Genomic DNA, 15,771 nt, shown 5'->3' on the forward strand with positions numbered 1-15,771 from the left:
GTACATTTCCATAAAAAAGTTGTGGTTTTGTTAAAGGCACATTTTCCAACCAAAAATTGTTTCTGCTGGAAAATTTCCAACATATCCTACAAAATACCATTGGGATGACACACTCACTAAGATAAAACCACTTCATTAATAACTTAGGGTTTAATATACATTTACCAGCAAGAAAGCTGATCTTCAATAATTTTCAGCAGGCATTTAAACAACATTGTGCCTCATCCATCTGACTTGTTTTTGAAGTAATCTTCTGAAGTTGGATATTTAATCAGATCCTTTCTGTAGCATCATTAGGGTTTTGAGCTCTGGAGACAAATCTCTGCTGGAAGCTACTGATAACTACTGCGACAACTTGTATTACTGTAGTGCCTTTCATCCCTTTCCAAAACTTCACATTCACATTGTTGATGTCTTTACTTTCCCTTCTTCCCCCACAGTGCCAAGAAAAGCTTTAACTCTAGGTAAAAGACAAGATGGTTACAGATTAGGGATTTTAAATAAGCAATTATATAATATTAATGACAGAGAGTATGCTATATGCTAGTAGCTCAAGTACTGTCAAGTTTTTAAAGCTTAAGAACCAATTCTTTATTGTGAGAAAATCTGTGGGTAAACTTTGCAAATCTCAGGCATGAGAATAAAAAAAGCAGTGCTCTGCTCTACAATAGTAATCTAAAATTGTCACTGTTTAGGATCAGTTTTATCACCGATGTTTAGAAATATGTCATGCATGTGTGTACATACTGAATTTCTTCCCTATCTTGTTGATGGTCAAGTAACTTTCTCAGAAGTGAGAGGATTAGGAATATTTGTAAACTTGTCCAAGACATAGTAACTACACTATTAATTTAGACCATGTATATAATACACATTAACTACTATAAATCTTTTTCCTTCTGTTAACATATGTGAATCAGAGGTTTATTTGCACTTCTGAGCCCACTAGCAAACATTTCATGGAATTGCCAACATGCAGCTGCCCAGTTGGCCTGACAAGAACTTTTCTTACACCTTCCTTCCCTTGCAGTTCCAGAAACCATGAATCTCCTTGGCCTTACCTAGACCAATCCTATTCCACCTGACAAGAAGCACCTAAGATTTGTATCCTTGATGTTTCTGATGCTCAGAATCAGGAATCTGGGAAATTCCTGCACTGTGTGCAGATTGGGATCACACAAAGTGTCTCAGATGGGAGCAGAGAAGACTGAAGGGTTTCACATCACAGCTATAACAGTGGTAGGTCTGTGTGGGGGCTGTTTTCCCTCAGGCAGCAGTAAGAACACAGAACCATAGAACTGTTTAGTTTGGGAAAGATCCTTAAGAACATTGAGTCCAGCCATTAACCAGCACTGCCAAGTCTACCACTAAGCCTTGTCCCTCAGTGCCACATCCACATGTTTGTTGAATAGCACCAGAGATGTGACTCAACCATTTCCTTGGGTGCTTGACAACCCTTTTAGTAAAGAAATTTTTCTTAATATCCAATCTAAACCTTGTCTGATGCAACCTGAGGCCATTTTCTCTTGTAATATAAAGTACAACAGCAGGTTAAAAGCTGGAAAGAAAAGTTTTTAAGGATTTCTATAGATTTTTATACCCATTGTCAGAAATCTGCACAGAATTTTGTGCATGTGCAGATGTATCCTTTGAATAGGAGCTAGTAGGGAAGTAGGCTGGAGAGGCTATGGAGATGTTTTGCTGGTTGTGTAGATTTTAAAAAATTAAATTCTTGTACCAAACAGAAAGAGCTAATTGCACTTTTAGCCATTTTCATGCTGCAGAAGGAAAGTGAATAAAAGAGACTGATTCCTGTGCCTAGGGCTAAGTAGCACCATTTGGCTCAGGTCTGCAATGGTTATGGCTGCTCCCCTTTGTAGCAGATTTGTTTTGCAGAGAGTTGTGCAAAAGCAGAGACAGAACAGCAATTAAATAGACTTGGGGATGAGTGTACATGCACACCACAATGCTCTTTTATTTACCAGTACAGTTGGACCTGTAGGTTAGTTTAGGACAGAGCACCTCTGGCAGGACCATCTTTGTTTCATGCCTGATATTGCTGCTGGATTACTTTACTCAAACAGTGGGCCTGTGCATGACCAAAGTATTTCCCATTATTAAAAAGGAATAGAAATCAAAATCCCATGCAAAAATAAGTTTGTCTCCTCCTTATGGGTTGTATGTTGCCCCTGTCCTCCATGTCTTGCTCTCTGGCTCCATTTGAATGTATCAGGGGAGGGATTACTGGAAAGAGACGATGCATGTGAGAAAGGACAGAARTGGTTGGATCATTAGTCACATAATCTTCATTGCTCATGATTGAAAGAAGCAGGTTGCTCTGCTGGAGCAGAAGGGCTGGGTGTTGAGGGGGAAGGGTTTGCTCTGGATGTGCAATGTAGCAGCTTCTCCCTTGCCTCCTGCATGTTGAGTGACAGAGTTTGGGGCTAGGAATTTGCTCCACGAGCTCTTATGTGTGACCTCCGTGGTCCCTGGAGTAGCTGCAGTAACGACTACTGGGGTCAAGCAGCTGGAGGAGGAGAAGGGAGGGGAAACCTTTTCGTTTCAGGGTGACAACTTCACAGCTGCATATACCAAACACATCTGGATGCACTGTTACTGCAGATCACTTGCCAGCAGCCAGAGACCTTCTAATRCATTCATGCCCTCTGTTAAAGAAGCATAAAAATGCTTCTGTTGGTGAAGATAAGTCCAGTTTCAAAAGAGGCACAAACTAAGCCACAATTAGCACAGTTTTATACTTACGTCCATAGTAGAATCTTCACTAATGTTACTTCTCCATAGTATATGAAAGAGATTTTGCTATAAGGCTTCACCCCTTCTACACTGTCTTAGTATCATAAAATCATAGAATTTTGGGTTGGAAGGGACCTCAAATATCATCTCTGTTATGTCATGGTTTAGGTGAAGGTGACAAGTCACTCCTTCCAGTTTACATATGTTTCACAGCTAAGAGCCTTCCTACTTCTTTAATGAGTGGCCACCTCCTTATGGGTGTTTAGCTGACACTTGCTTTTGAGAAAGTTCACTCTGAAGCCCCTTCTAATAACTGCTCATATATGGGTCCAATACAGCACTGGCCAAAGTAAGGCTGCTGGACATAATTTTGAGAACAAAAATGGAAATCCTTAATCGAAGTTAAAGTATTAATGTGAAAGTACAGGCAAGATAATGCTGCGGAGTGTGATGTCATTTCATGTCAGGAGCAGGAGAAATGATGGTATTATATATTATATGGTCTGGGACTTAGGTGAAGAATGGGAACAGCACAGGATGCAGCTGAGCAATGATAGGTGTGAAATGAGACACCTAACCTGTTCTGAGCACTGTAAAAGAGGAGTTAGAAATCAAAACACATGATGATAGTCCCAGGGAGCTACAGAGGACCATGTGAGCACCTTGTTACAGGCAAACGTGAAATGCTTTGCCCACTCAGGTGCGTCATGGATATGGTGCGTAAGGGGCATAGCTTGAAGACACCAGGTAGATCATTTGACACCAAAAGGAGCCTGTCAACATTTTTAAGAAGCAAAAGTGGTGCTGCAGTCTCCAGAGACCAGATGCACCGACCTTGAGGTCTTACAGTGCTGACACTCACAACAGTGAGATGGATCTGGAGGATGCCTGTAGCTTGGGAAGCATACTGTTCCCAAGGTGTGAAATTTTGCTGAGCTTTTTTTTGGAGATAATTACCTCACTTTGAAAAAGCATGCTTTCCAGCTTTCATTTGTGATGCTCAGGAAACTGTTCCTGGCCTGCTGAAACAACGATAGCAAACAYGCTGAGACAAGCCTCACACACTGCAGGCATTGATGCTCTGCCCTTACAGCACATCCACTGCAAGGAAAAGCCAGAAAAAAGCCCTTGCATACACAAGAGAGACTCTCAAACAGCCATGAAAAACAGATGTGGAAAATGGATGTATTTAGTAGATTGTCTTCCTCAAACTTTCCAGCTCTTTCAAGTTAAAAACTGATTTGAACTGAAGATATAAATTAAAAAGAGAAACAGACACAGCTACCTTCCTTTCAGTGAACATCTGTTTGTCAGCTGAAAGCCAGGCCTAGAGGAATTTAAATGCTAAGAAAAAATTTTAAATGACAAAATTAACTTTTCTTAACTTGTATCTACAACTAAGCTACAGATTTTCAGAAACAGGCCATAACAGCCTTTGTAACTATAAATTGCCCAAATGACACCTGCTCTGACAGCATCCCCAAAAAAGTGTAGCTCACTCAATAGCTACCCCGTGGTACCTAACAGAAAAATCAGTCTGACAAATAGTTACTCCCTCACTTTCCTTGCTAAGAGTCCCTTTCCTGTTTCAGCCCAAAGAAGGACTTGCTTGATGATGCCTAACTGTAGTATAATTTAAAAAATATCTAATAGATTTAAAACTCACTTAGTGCTGTCTCCTATGAAGCATGTTTCATAATGGGAAAAGGTCTGCTTTGCTCTTTGTGTGCGGACTGTCTCACTGTGTTTATACAAAAGATTTCTTGCTACAAGGAAATTTTTTTGCAATCTAAAAACGAAAAATGGTTCGGATGAAGAATATGTGTGCCATACTGGTAAGAGGGCACATTCTTCCAGCAGTGAAGAACTATTTGAACATAGTTACAGGGTCTGCAAAGCATTTTTTTTTTTGAGGCTGAATTTTTGCATGGGTTACATTCTGGCCACATGTGAAAGTAAACCAAAGATCTACACTTGGAAAAAGCTTACTTTAGACACAGCTCTAAAAAAGTAGATAGCCTTCCTAGACGCCCAACAATTTTAGACAATAAGCCTGCTTAACTTCCTTACATACAGCTTAAATATACATGTATCAAAGCTTAATCAATACCTCCTTCAGCCACAATTTAGGACTTTTCTCACACAGCCAATAAGCAGACATACCAAACATATTTTCCTTTAGAATCCCTCAGGATACTAATATTTTCTGAAGTTATCTGATAGGTGAAGARGACTGAAACACTGATGTGCCAACATGCGTTGCTTAATTACTGTGGCATTTTTATTACTCCTTCCTTCAGCTACCCACATTCTAATTGGGACATAGCTCGTCCCTCCTTATCAGATTGCTCATCCTTCTTTGATTTGGAGCAGCTATGCATTGTAGGAGTGAATCAGAAAGGATAGTGGAACTGACCTTGATAGTCTCACTGACCTTGAGAATATTCAAAACAGTCTCACAAACAATCTCACAGAACTAAAGACAGTGGTAGCACATATGATTTTCTGTTTTGCTTTGATGGTTTGGTCTAAAGAAGGGGTTTTAAGTCCATCACTTATGGGGGATAATTACCTAAACAGACTGGCTCCTGCTCAGGAAGAAATATTAAGATCCTGACACTGTTAAATATTATCCTTTGTCTGATTTCACTCTAAGGAAGAGATGGACATCTCTTGGATCAAAAGATTAGACCTCCTATGATTTCAGATGAGGGTAAAGCAAGGTGTATATTAATGATTGTAGTAGATGTATGATGCAGAGAAATACTATTATTGGTGTTAAGATAAAAATTTTTCTCAGAGTATGTCATGGTTTAATCAAATTTTWTGGGGGCGAACACTCCCAAGTTCCAGCAAACCCCCCTCCTTTCCCCACCCAGGTCCTAGAGACAAACTTTTCCACAGAGAGGAAAGTGAAAAGAAAAAGAAAAAAACTATTTATTTAACAAAACAACAACAACAACAAAATAATATGCCCACAAAGAAGAGAAGGGGAAAAAGAGAAAATTATAAAACAAAAAGAAACTTGTGGGACCAGCTGTTGGATCTTAAAGTCTTTCTCTTCCCTCCTGGGAGTGGCTTCCCCGCCGGGGCCCCCAGAGGGGTTGGACAGAGTCATTTCGGTGGTTCACTGGAGGATCTTTCTCGCCTGTCATGCCACAGGAATCCTCTAATTCTCAGATGATGCAGGAAAAGAATCGAGCAAAAAAACAGTCAAAAAGGGGGGGGAAGGAGCAGTCCCAGAGAGCAGGCAGCTTCTTCCCCACTGCTGAGCCCAAGACTCCTCCAGGAATGTGTGTGACTTGTACCTTTCCCTCCCACTGTCCTTGAAGGGAGGAACATCACAAAACAAACCAGAGCAGTCTCAACTAATGTATAGTTACAGAAGGGTTGTTTGCCTTTCCTCTAACATAAGCAGATGATAGGAATACAAATASTCAGCTACCCTAGGACAGAGTACCAGCAGAGTGAGACTGAGGTTCAGGCACCCACATGCCTTCAAARAGAGCTGGATGATGCAGAACTCACAGAGGTCAGGCCATTGCAGGTTATGCAACTGGAGAGGCAAACAACAACTATGGTCAAGGCTCCCATTCTTACACATCCTTGGTTCCATTCTGAATGTATGAAGTTATTCTGCATGACTTCCAATGGCCACTATGGGTGAACATGGATCTCCCACATTTGTCTGGCCACAGGAAGGTAGATGGTGTAGTTTGACAACCATTGTGTCATGCCATAGAGTCACCATATCATCTACCCAAAGCTACTGGATATAACACAAGATCTACATGCGACTTGGATTGTTTTGCAATATTAAGTGGAACACAGGGTGGGATACTTAGACAGAAGTAATTTCAAACATTGATGACAGGAGCCTTCTGCGCAGCAACAGCAACTCTGATGTGGACATGCCAGAGAGCATGGGCTGGCTGCTGGAGATGGGACCAGGCATACATGTTTGGGCAGGTGAATCTCCTTGGTCCTTACTTTAGGCTGAGTTGAATCACTTTCTAGGCTGCACATATTACACTGCTTAGATCACCTTGAACTGCCAAGGGCTCAATTCAGTTACCTGTACACAGGCATCTTTTGAGACTCCCTGAGGCCCCCAGGACATTAATGTGGAATTACCAAAGAATTGGGGTTTTGTGACAAGGTTTTGGTAACAGGGGTGTTTTCTGTGAAAACTGCCAGAAGCTTTCCACATGTTCAACAGATCCAATGTGAATGGCTTCAAGATGGACCTCTCACTGGCCAAGGACAAGCCCATCAGTGACAGACGTAGGCCCTGGGATAAGAGATTTAAGGAAGGAGAAAAGTTACTATGAAGGAGCAATTGCAGCTCAAGAGAGGAGTAACAATATGTGAGAGGAGCAGCCCGGCAGACACGAGGGTCAGTGGAGAAGGAGAGGGAGGATATTCTCCAGGCACCAAAGCTGAGATTCCCCAGCAGCCTGTGGTGAAGACAATGTGGAAGGCCAGCTGTGCCCCTTGCCCCAGCAGCCTATGGAGGTCCACAGGGAAGCAGAGATCTACTTGCAGCCTGTAGAGGAGCCATGCCAGAGTAAGTTTCCTGGAAGGACCCCACAGGAGATCCATGCTGGAGCAACATGTACCCCATGGATGGGATCCATGTTGGAGCAGTTCATGAAGAGCTACAGCCCCTGGGAAGGATTCACATTGGAGAAGTTCATGGAGAACTGGGTTCCATGGGTGGGACCGCGTGCTGGCTTAGGGAAAGTGTGTGAGGAGTCCTCTCCCTGAGGAGGAAGGAGCAGCAGAGACAATATGTGATGAACTGATCACAATCTTCTCATGACTTGGCTGCCCAGGTGCAAACTTTAAATTTAATTGCTGCAAGCCTACTTCCTATGGAAATTATCAGACTCTCAGTTATTGAATTAGTGTCCCAGTTCTGGGGAGCAGCTGTGAAGAAATACTTAGTGCAAAATGGTTATTGGCAATGCATCTATGCTCTCATATCTCAGAGGTGAAATTCATTGCAATAATTGTCAAGGTATATTATATTCTTTTATTAGAACAGTTTACTTTTCAAGTCTGGAGTGTTGCAGCATACTGTGTCCTGATTGTTCTAATCTGGTTCAACTCCTCAACACATCTGAAGAAGCAGACCCCGGGTAACTGTGCATACTTACTGTTTTGGTAATAAATGTCTTGACTTCCTGGTGGTTTTGGGCCAATCTTGGAAACACAGGAGTAAAGCCTGGTAGAGTAACTGGAAAAGGCTCCCAAATACATGTGAGTACGAAGCAGCACTAAAATGTTAGTACGAAGCAGCTCTAAAAGACGAAATTACTTCTCAGTTGACTATAAATCACAGTTCAGTACTACACATTTCACACCAAACTGAGACTAAGTTTTCACTCTTCTGCGGAAATTGATTTTGTATAATATAATAGTTGTGTTTATTAAAGAACATCATATAACTGTAGCCCTGAAAAATGTCTATGTATTTGCAGCCAGTTTTGCCTGCACATTTAGTGATGCAGCAGCTTAGTGCCATATATTTTAAATTATTAGTTTACAAAGTTTCATCTCAGCTACTTCATGTTTCATGTGATATAACTCTTAACTGCAAGAGAGTCATTTAGGCAGAAAATCCTACAAGGAATTAACACACTACAGTAGTTTTTAAAACTAATCCCATTTGTTTGTGCGCCAGTCTTTGCCTTGTAGTAAATGAAACCAATATTTTCATGAGCTGAAACCAACAAGAAATAAGTATCTGAACTGAGTTGTCATTCAAGTGCTTATCAAAATACAGATTTAGCAAGTATAGAAGTAATTCTTATCGATTTACCTACAGAAAGTGATCTAAAGATATGATAGAAGCAATTTTTCAGCTTATTCTTTCCTCACTGAATTTAATGCATAAAAATTTCCACTTTCATGTACATAAAACTCAGCATTGCATTTTCATTTTTTAATAGTATTGCTTTTTACTTCTTTGTTAAAGTCCCTGTGGATCTTTCTTTTCATTGAAGGTGTGGCATTTTGGCTGTAGTTTTAAAATTGTAGGAATTTGAAGAGTGAAGGGAAGTGCTTCAGCTGTGCCTGAAGTGAAGAGATAGGATGACTGTAAATGAAAAGTCACCATACACATCTCCAGAGTGATGTCAGCTCTAGACTAAGACAAGTTTTCAAGTTTTTGAGCTATCCTGTGGAGTCTGAATGAAATTGGTTCCAAAATGATAACAGTGATTCACAAATAGAAATTAAAACAGGAGTGAGAAGAATGAAATTATTTTTCTGGTCCTTTTTATACTGTATCAGAGACCACAGACTGGAATTTTCACAGATTTGCAACTCTTAGGATTGAGATTCATTCCTTCCAGATCTCATCTAAATTGTTGAATCCATTTTACCCCGTGAGTGATCCAGTCACTCTGCTTTCCAGGATTTTCTACGCTAAAAGAGCAAAAATCCACTATGCAACTCCCTGATTAGCCTGTAACTTCCCTGGACACCCACCATCATTTGTTCACACAGGCTCAGCAGACTTTATAGAAATGCATCTATTTAATCAGCCATTGCAATTATGGTTCCATTCCCATCTAAAAACCAACTCATGAGCTGCATGGTTGGAGTTGACAAAGAGCACTCTGCTGTCCCTTCTCTTCTTCCTCAGCTCTGAACTCTTCTTGCCAGACAAGTCCACATGTATTGCCCAGGACTAGAAGATCAAGGTACTTCTTCATTATCCCCCTTCTTAGGAGAGAAGCAACTTCTTTTCCCTTGTGTCTTTGCGCATCCCTTCTTTCAGAAGGCACTTTTGAAGACAGGGAGATCATCTACAAACTGYTCTCTTATCTGGATAATGGGAGGTGTTTGTAGCCTCCCATAATTAAGAGACAGCATTTCCGAGATGAGATTTCCAAATGGCATTGCAAGATGGTGTTTCACATTTCTTCCCTTTCCCATCACTTTTTCAGGGTTTGAAACAGGTTCTTTTGATGGATGGTTTGCATGACTTGGAAGGCCTTGTAGTTCCTGCCACACAGGCACGAGGAAGCATCCAGACACCACATGTCACCTCCCAGGTGGCAATGGCATTGTCATCTGTGCCCCAAGTGAATAAAACATAAATTTCTAGGCTTGCCTTGAATTTACTCCCTGTTACCATGAAAAGTAAGAAGGGCCAAAGTACTTGGAATTCCACTTTTCCTACAAAGTGATGAATTTGCCCACTTTTTGGAGACACAGTTACAAAAGTGTAAAGAGGAAATAAAGTTTAGGTTTCTAATTTCCCACCTCACATTAGATATTGACACACAGTGAAAGAGAACTAATTTGGAGTTCTTTATGGAAAAAAAAAAAAAGATAACTTTAAACAGGAGATGACTACAGTACCCATAATTCAGAATTAGGCATTGGAAAAAATTGGAGATGAGAGTGACTTGGCACTTACAGGTAAGAAAGAGGAAGATTCAACATCTTCCCAAGCATTCCACAGCACTGCATTTATTACATCAGCGGGTATATTTTGAACCAGACAACATCCTGTTTCTAATTTCAATACAATCTCTTACCAGTTGTCTTTAAAGTAATTCTGAATGCACAGTGAATGCATGTCAGTAGTATGATCATGTGAGAAAGAAGGAACAGGTGCCGTGGCCCTTGCTATCTTAGAGCTGTGTGKGGGGGCTGGGCTTGGAAGCAGCCTGGACTCAGACAAGATTGAACAGCGCAGACTCGATCTGAGTGACGCGGCTAGCCACGGAGTTGGACGGGGATTGGACAAATGAAACTATCTACCAATCACAGACTAGAACATGCTACATGGACATTGGARAGTGCCTGGCTGTGTCATCTGGCTGGGACCTGTGTGATTGGTGTATTTGGGAAACCGGGAGATAAGAAAAGCATATATAAAGCGTGCTAGTAGCTAGTAGAGAGAGAGCTGAATTCACGAGAGCTGAGATCACTAGAGCTGAGATCACTATAGCTGAAATCACAAGAGCTGGAAGAGAAGATTAATAAGGAAGAAACTGGACCTGTCTCTCGTGTCGTCTTTCCTGCGGGGTGCGGCGGGGCCGGGGCCCCGGGGCGCTCACAAACAGGTATGGAAGGCTGCATTTTTTCAAGAAAACTGGACTTGCAACTTTTCTCAGAAAACTGAGAAAGAGCTTCTTTGCCTTGTAGTCTGTGGTGTTCTGGCAGGGATGAAGAAGGTAAATCTGGAATGCTGTTGGACATCTTTCCACAGGAAACAGCTATTGATGAGGAAGTGGAAGTAAATTTTGACGGCTTAGCACTTTGCATTTAACAGACTAAAGAATAACAGACTAACAGAATAAAGAAGTAGTACTCTTAAGCACTGAGGGCGTCAGTAGAGAAAACGTTCAAGTCTAAATCAGGTGGTGATTTTTAAAACAGTTTTGCCAAGTGTTAGCAAATACTTCTGTGTTTTGAGATGAAATGTTGAGGCTGCAAATCTATTGCACAAGGCTATTTTCAACTGGCTGTATGGTTGTATGCTTTGGAAGTATGTCTGTGAATAGAGAAGAGACATTAAAACAGGAGATGGTGGTTTTAAGCACTGAGACCACTTGTTCCACCACAGATGCTACTGGTATACRCTTTCTAGCTCTTCTGTGGAGATCTTGAAATGATGATGGTGTTYGCTGCATTGAAGCAAGGTATTATCTCAGGGAAAGCTGTTAAACGAATCTGAAGCAGTAATAGAGTTATTTTACCTAAAATAAAGTATCCCAGAAGATTCAGCCTCTTTGGGATATCAATGGAAGTGTTCAGTCAGAACACTGTTGAGATTGATTGCATGCACTGACTCCACACCTAGCAAAGAAAATCTCAGCACAGCCTGAAGGAAGATTATAATGACATTATACATTATACATATTATCAAAAGTAGAACGTTCAGTAATCACCAATACAAAGAGGCTAAAAGTCAAATCCTGATCTGCTTACCTGGGGCAGAATTGAAAGTATGCTTGCTCAGCAGCACTGACACAATGGAGCCACACTTTGAACTCAAGGAGCAATGAGGGAGACCTGGATGTCTGCAAGTGTTTGGCTGACCTTTCTGCACAGTTAATATTGCACAGAGTTTGTTAGGCTGTCTGCTAGGAAAAAAATATATTGGCTCAGAGAAGCTGGTGATTGTGTCGTCCTAAGACATGAAAACAGGCTCTCCCTCTAAGRAAAGAAACAAAAACAACACAAGGAACTGGAGGCCACATTGCACATTTTCTGTCATTTACACACACACACAAAAAGAAGTTTTTATCTGACAGCCATGCAGGTAAAATGACAGCTAAAGTGGCAGCTTGTGTCACCAATTTATGTCCAGATTTTGTCCCACAAAAATGGGCTTCTTGCTTCAGTTACTGTAGGGTTCCTTGACAGTTTTTGGACAATGTAGCCTTCTTCAGAAGCTGACAAAGATCTTGTCTACACTGACTTAGATTAACACCATGAGGCCTTTTATTTGCTTGATTGTTGACAGGCTCTGGAAGAAACAAGCTCCTAACTGAAGGGGCTTCAGTTTAGTGTCTACGTATTGGTGTTGCCCAAGTACAAATAGTATTGACCTAGCTTTTACTTAATAATTAGCACATGAAAAAAGAAAGTACCATGATGTATTTTAAAATCTCTTGTGTCCCTATATAGTCAATGATTTTTTTCTTAAATATTAGCAATAGACTTAGCATCATTAATGCCCTGTTTTAGACTGTGGTGTTTCTGAGACATGTTTGTACATCCCAATTTTTAAAATACTTTGTCAGCAAGATCCAGTGAGGGCATTATACTTCCCTTGAAATCAGGTCTGCAGCTGCTTGGGAGCATGGCTTTTCACTCCTTGTACTGGGATGATTGCAGCAATAGCTCAGTGCACTCAGTAACTAAACTCTAGTTCCTGCAAGTAATAGCAGGTGATGTTAACATCTTTTTCTGTTGTTGTACCTGAAGTTGTAATTTACTCAGGCTATAATTGAATTTCAGCATCTTGTTAGACTGTATCCCAAACTCACTCCTAGAAGCAAAAGTCCAGCCTTGGTTCTGGGCCTGCCACCTCCTTTTCCCACCACACAAACTTCCTCCCTTACGGATGGGCTGTTGATGGTCCTCTGGACTGTTCAGACCTCTATACACTAACACAGCAATTAATTAATTGCCAACAATGGAAGACTAACTCCAATCCTGTCCACTACATCTTTGGTCTCTTTAAAAACAGCACAAATCAACCCCCAAACTGATCTGAATCAGTATAGAAAAGGTGGAAGTTGGAAATTGTAGAAACGGGCACGGCAAATGCCTTGCCTGTGTTTGAGAGTCATGAGACCCCATCCTGTGCACAAAAAGAAACCTTCATTAGTTCACAGGTGGCATTTAATCCATTGACTCAYTATTAGCGATTGCCTGTAATTTTCCCCTGAGGGCACTTATTTTCTAAAAGTAAAATGAAATTATCTAAATGCCTTCATTCTGTAGATAAACAGCCTTATCTCATGGGAACATCTCTCTGTACCTAACAGCCTGTCTAGCAGGTGTTTTATTCTTAGGTGTCCCAAATCCTGTTAAGAGTTTACACAATTGAATAGCAGGTTCTGCAATGTAATAGGCTGTTTCTTGCTACGCAGTCCTGCTTGAATTATTCCGTCCAAAGGAGACAAAAAGGGCAGTTTTGAGACCTGCCTTTAAAGAGCAGTCCACTTCTCACGCCTGCTGTTGGTTACGAAATATAACTCAGTAATCAAACTTAGCTCCATTTGTTTCCTCTCCGTAAAGATCCGTCAGGCATTTCTAACTAAAACTTGTTTTGTGCGCAGCAAGCAATCAAATATACCAACCTCCTACTCCAGGAAAGAARAGTGTTGTTACTAGGAGGTGACAGCCCATGAATTCCCGGGGAGCGGACGGAGAGGAGTTAAGTGCATGATGTCCTTGAACAAGGAGTTTCTCGGCAATTGTTGCTACATGAGAGATCGCAGGTGCCATGTATCTTGCTAAAGTAGCACGACGGAAACACTGAGTGAAGAGAAAAACRTTTTTATTTCCACACCTTCCCCCTCCAACCCCGCTACCGCTCCCCGCTACCGCTCCCCCCTCTGGGTCCGGCGCAGGGGTCGCCGCCCCACACGACTCCCCGACGGTGGTACTGCAGCGGGGGTTGGGAGAGGGCTACGCTCAGCCCCTCACAGAGGACGGATCCGGCCGTCCAGTCTCTCTGTGGGCTCTTCCGAAGGGAAGAAAGGGTGCAGGGCAGCAGCGAAGGTCCCGCTTCCGAGGGTGCACAAGAGTCGCGGCAAGGTGCCGGCGCCCGGGGGCGGGCGAAGGGCTGCGAGACCCTGCCTGCCGCCCGCAGACCAGGATCTCCGCCCTCAAGGGGCCGCGGGGGTACACACGGGCACCCTGAGGAGGCAAGAGTGTCCACCTGTCCCCGAGGAGCCCAAGCCCTTCTTCCCCCCCGCCCCGTCTCACGCCCGGGCTCTCTCCCTCGGCGGCAGCTCTCCCCGATGGAACCGGCCGGGAAGGATGCAGGCGGCAGTTCCGAGGTAATTATTAATGGCCGTGCCCACCGGGGCGGGAGCTGGGGGAGGGCGCGAGGTGAGATAAAATGGGGCGGCGGGGAGGCGGGAGCCGCCGTTGCGGAGCCCCGCTGGGAGCATGGCTCTCGCCGCGCCGCTGCTGCTGCCGTCGCTGCTCCTGCTGCTAGGGCGGCCGGGGCTGGGCGCGCCGGGGCAGGGCGCGGGCACCTGGTCCCACTTCGCCCGGCTGCCCTACCCGCAGGACCAGCTTTTCCTCCACGACACCTTCCCCGACGGCTTCCTCTGGGGCGCGGGCAGCGCCGCCTACCAGACGGAGGGCGGCTGGCGCCAGGGCGGCAAGGGCGCGTCCGTCTGGGACACCTTCGCCCACCGCCTGGCCACGCCGCCGGAGTCCTCCCCGACGGGGCCCGTGGGCGGCGACGTGTCCAGCGACAGCTATAACAACCTGTTCCGCGACGCCGAGGGGCTGCGGCGCCTGGGGGTCTCGCACTACCGCTTCTCTTTGTCCTGGGCCCGGCTAATGCCCAATGGGACGGCGCCGCCCAACCTCGCCGGGCTGGCGCACTATGGGCGGCTATTGGCCCTCCTGCGGGAGCTGGGCGTCGAGCCCGTCGTCACCCTCTACCACTGGGACCTGCCGCAGGCCCTGCAGGACGCCTTCGGCGGCTGGGCCAGCCCCGTCCTGCCCCGGCTGTTCCGCGACTACGCTGAGCTGTGCTTCCGGTACTTCGGCGGGCAGGTGCGCTACTGGTTGACCATGGACAACCCCTACGTGGTGGCCTGGCATGGCTACGGCACGGGGCGGCTGCCGCCTGGAGTGCGGGGAGGCCCGCGCCTGGGGTACCTGGCGGCGCACCACCTGCTCCAGGTAAATAGCGGCTGACGCGAAGGGTCCCGGCGACTCCTTTGCCTTGCTACCCCACCCCGTTGGCACTCCCGGCCCCTGGGTCAAGCACTGGCGTAGAAAACAAATCTGTGTGCAGATCTATGGGCAAAGCAGGCAAAACTCAAGGTGTGAGGCAGGACTGAGTTGGTGGAGAGATGGAGAGTTAAAGAACTCTGTTTTGCAGGAATGCCCAGTTCTGCCTGCAACAGTACAATTGCCATTCTGGGTGGGTTAGGATCTGCAGTCCCCGAACTGCCAGTACAGCACTGCCTCATTAAGATTTAACTACTTAATACAATGGGGAAGAGAATTCGTGTATTTGATGAAAAAGTCTTACTGAGTTAATGGAAGTGCTAGAGGTGCCCAAAATATTGTACAGAGACGTTTTCTTGACAAAGTGTGAGGTTTTTTGAGTGCGAACACTTTTTGGCAAGAGAGACCCTTAGTTCCCCAGTTAGTCTTCTAAGTGGCACAAGTAGTTTGCTATACTTAATTTTTATTCAGTGCAACTGTATGGTGTAATTGTAACATTTGCTGGGAGCAACCCTTGTGGATTTCAGAGAGAATTAAGCAGAAGCGTGTACAAATCCTTCCGAT

General features: G+C 44.0%; 1 protein-coding gene across 1 annotated transcript in view; it reads left to right on the top strand.

Moving 5' to 3' along the window:
• Nucleotides 1-4,556: 4,556 nt before the first annotated feature.
• Nucleotides 4,557-15,771, top strand: part of KL (klotho) — a 61,305-nt gene continuing 50,090 nt past the window's right edge. The window contains exons 1-3 of the mRNA XM_057383276.1: nt 4,557-4,589; nt 13,863-14,294; nt 14,380-15,156. Coding sequence (XP_057239259.1) covers nt 4,557-4,589; nt 13,863-14,294; nt 14,380-15,156 — 1,242 coding nt within the window. The remainder of the gene's footprint in view (nt 4,590-13,862; nt 14,295-14,379; nt 15,157-15,771) is intronic.

Source organism: Malurus melanocephalus, unplaced genomic scaffold, assembly GCF_030028575.1.
Source record: "Malurus melanocephalus ecotype Western Australia unplaced genomic scaffold, MMel_1.1 scaffold_619, whole genome shotgun sequence".
NCBI classification, from domain to species: Eukaryota; Metazoa; Chordata; class Aves; order Passeriformes; family Maluridae; genus Malurus; species Malurus melanocephalus.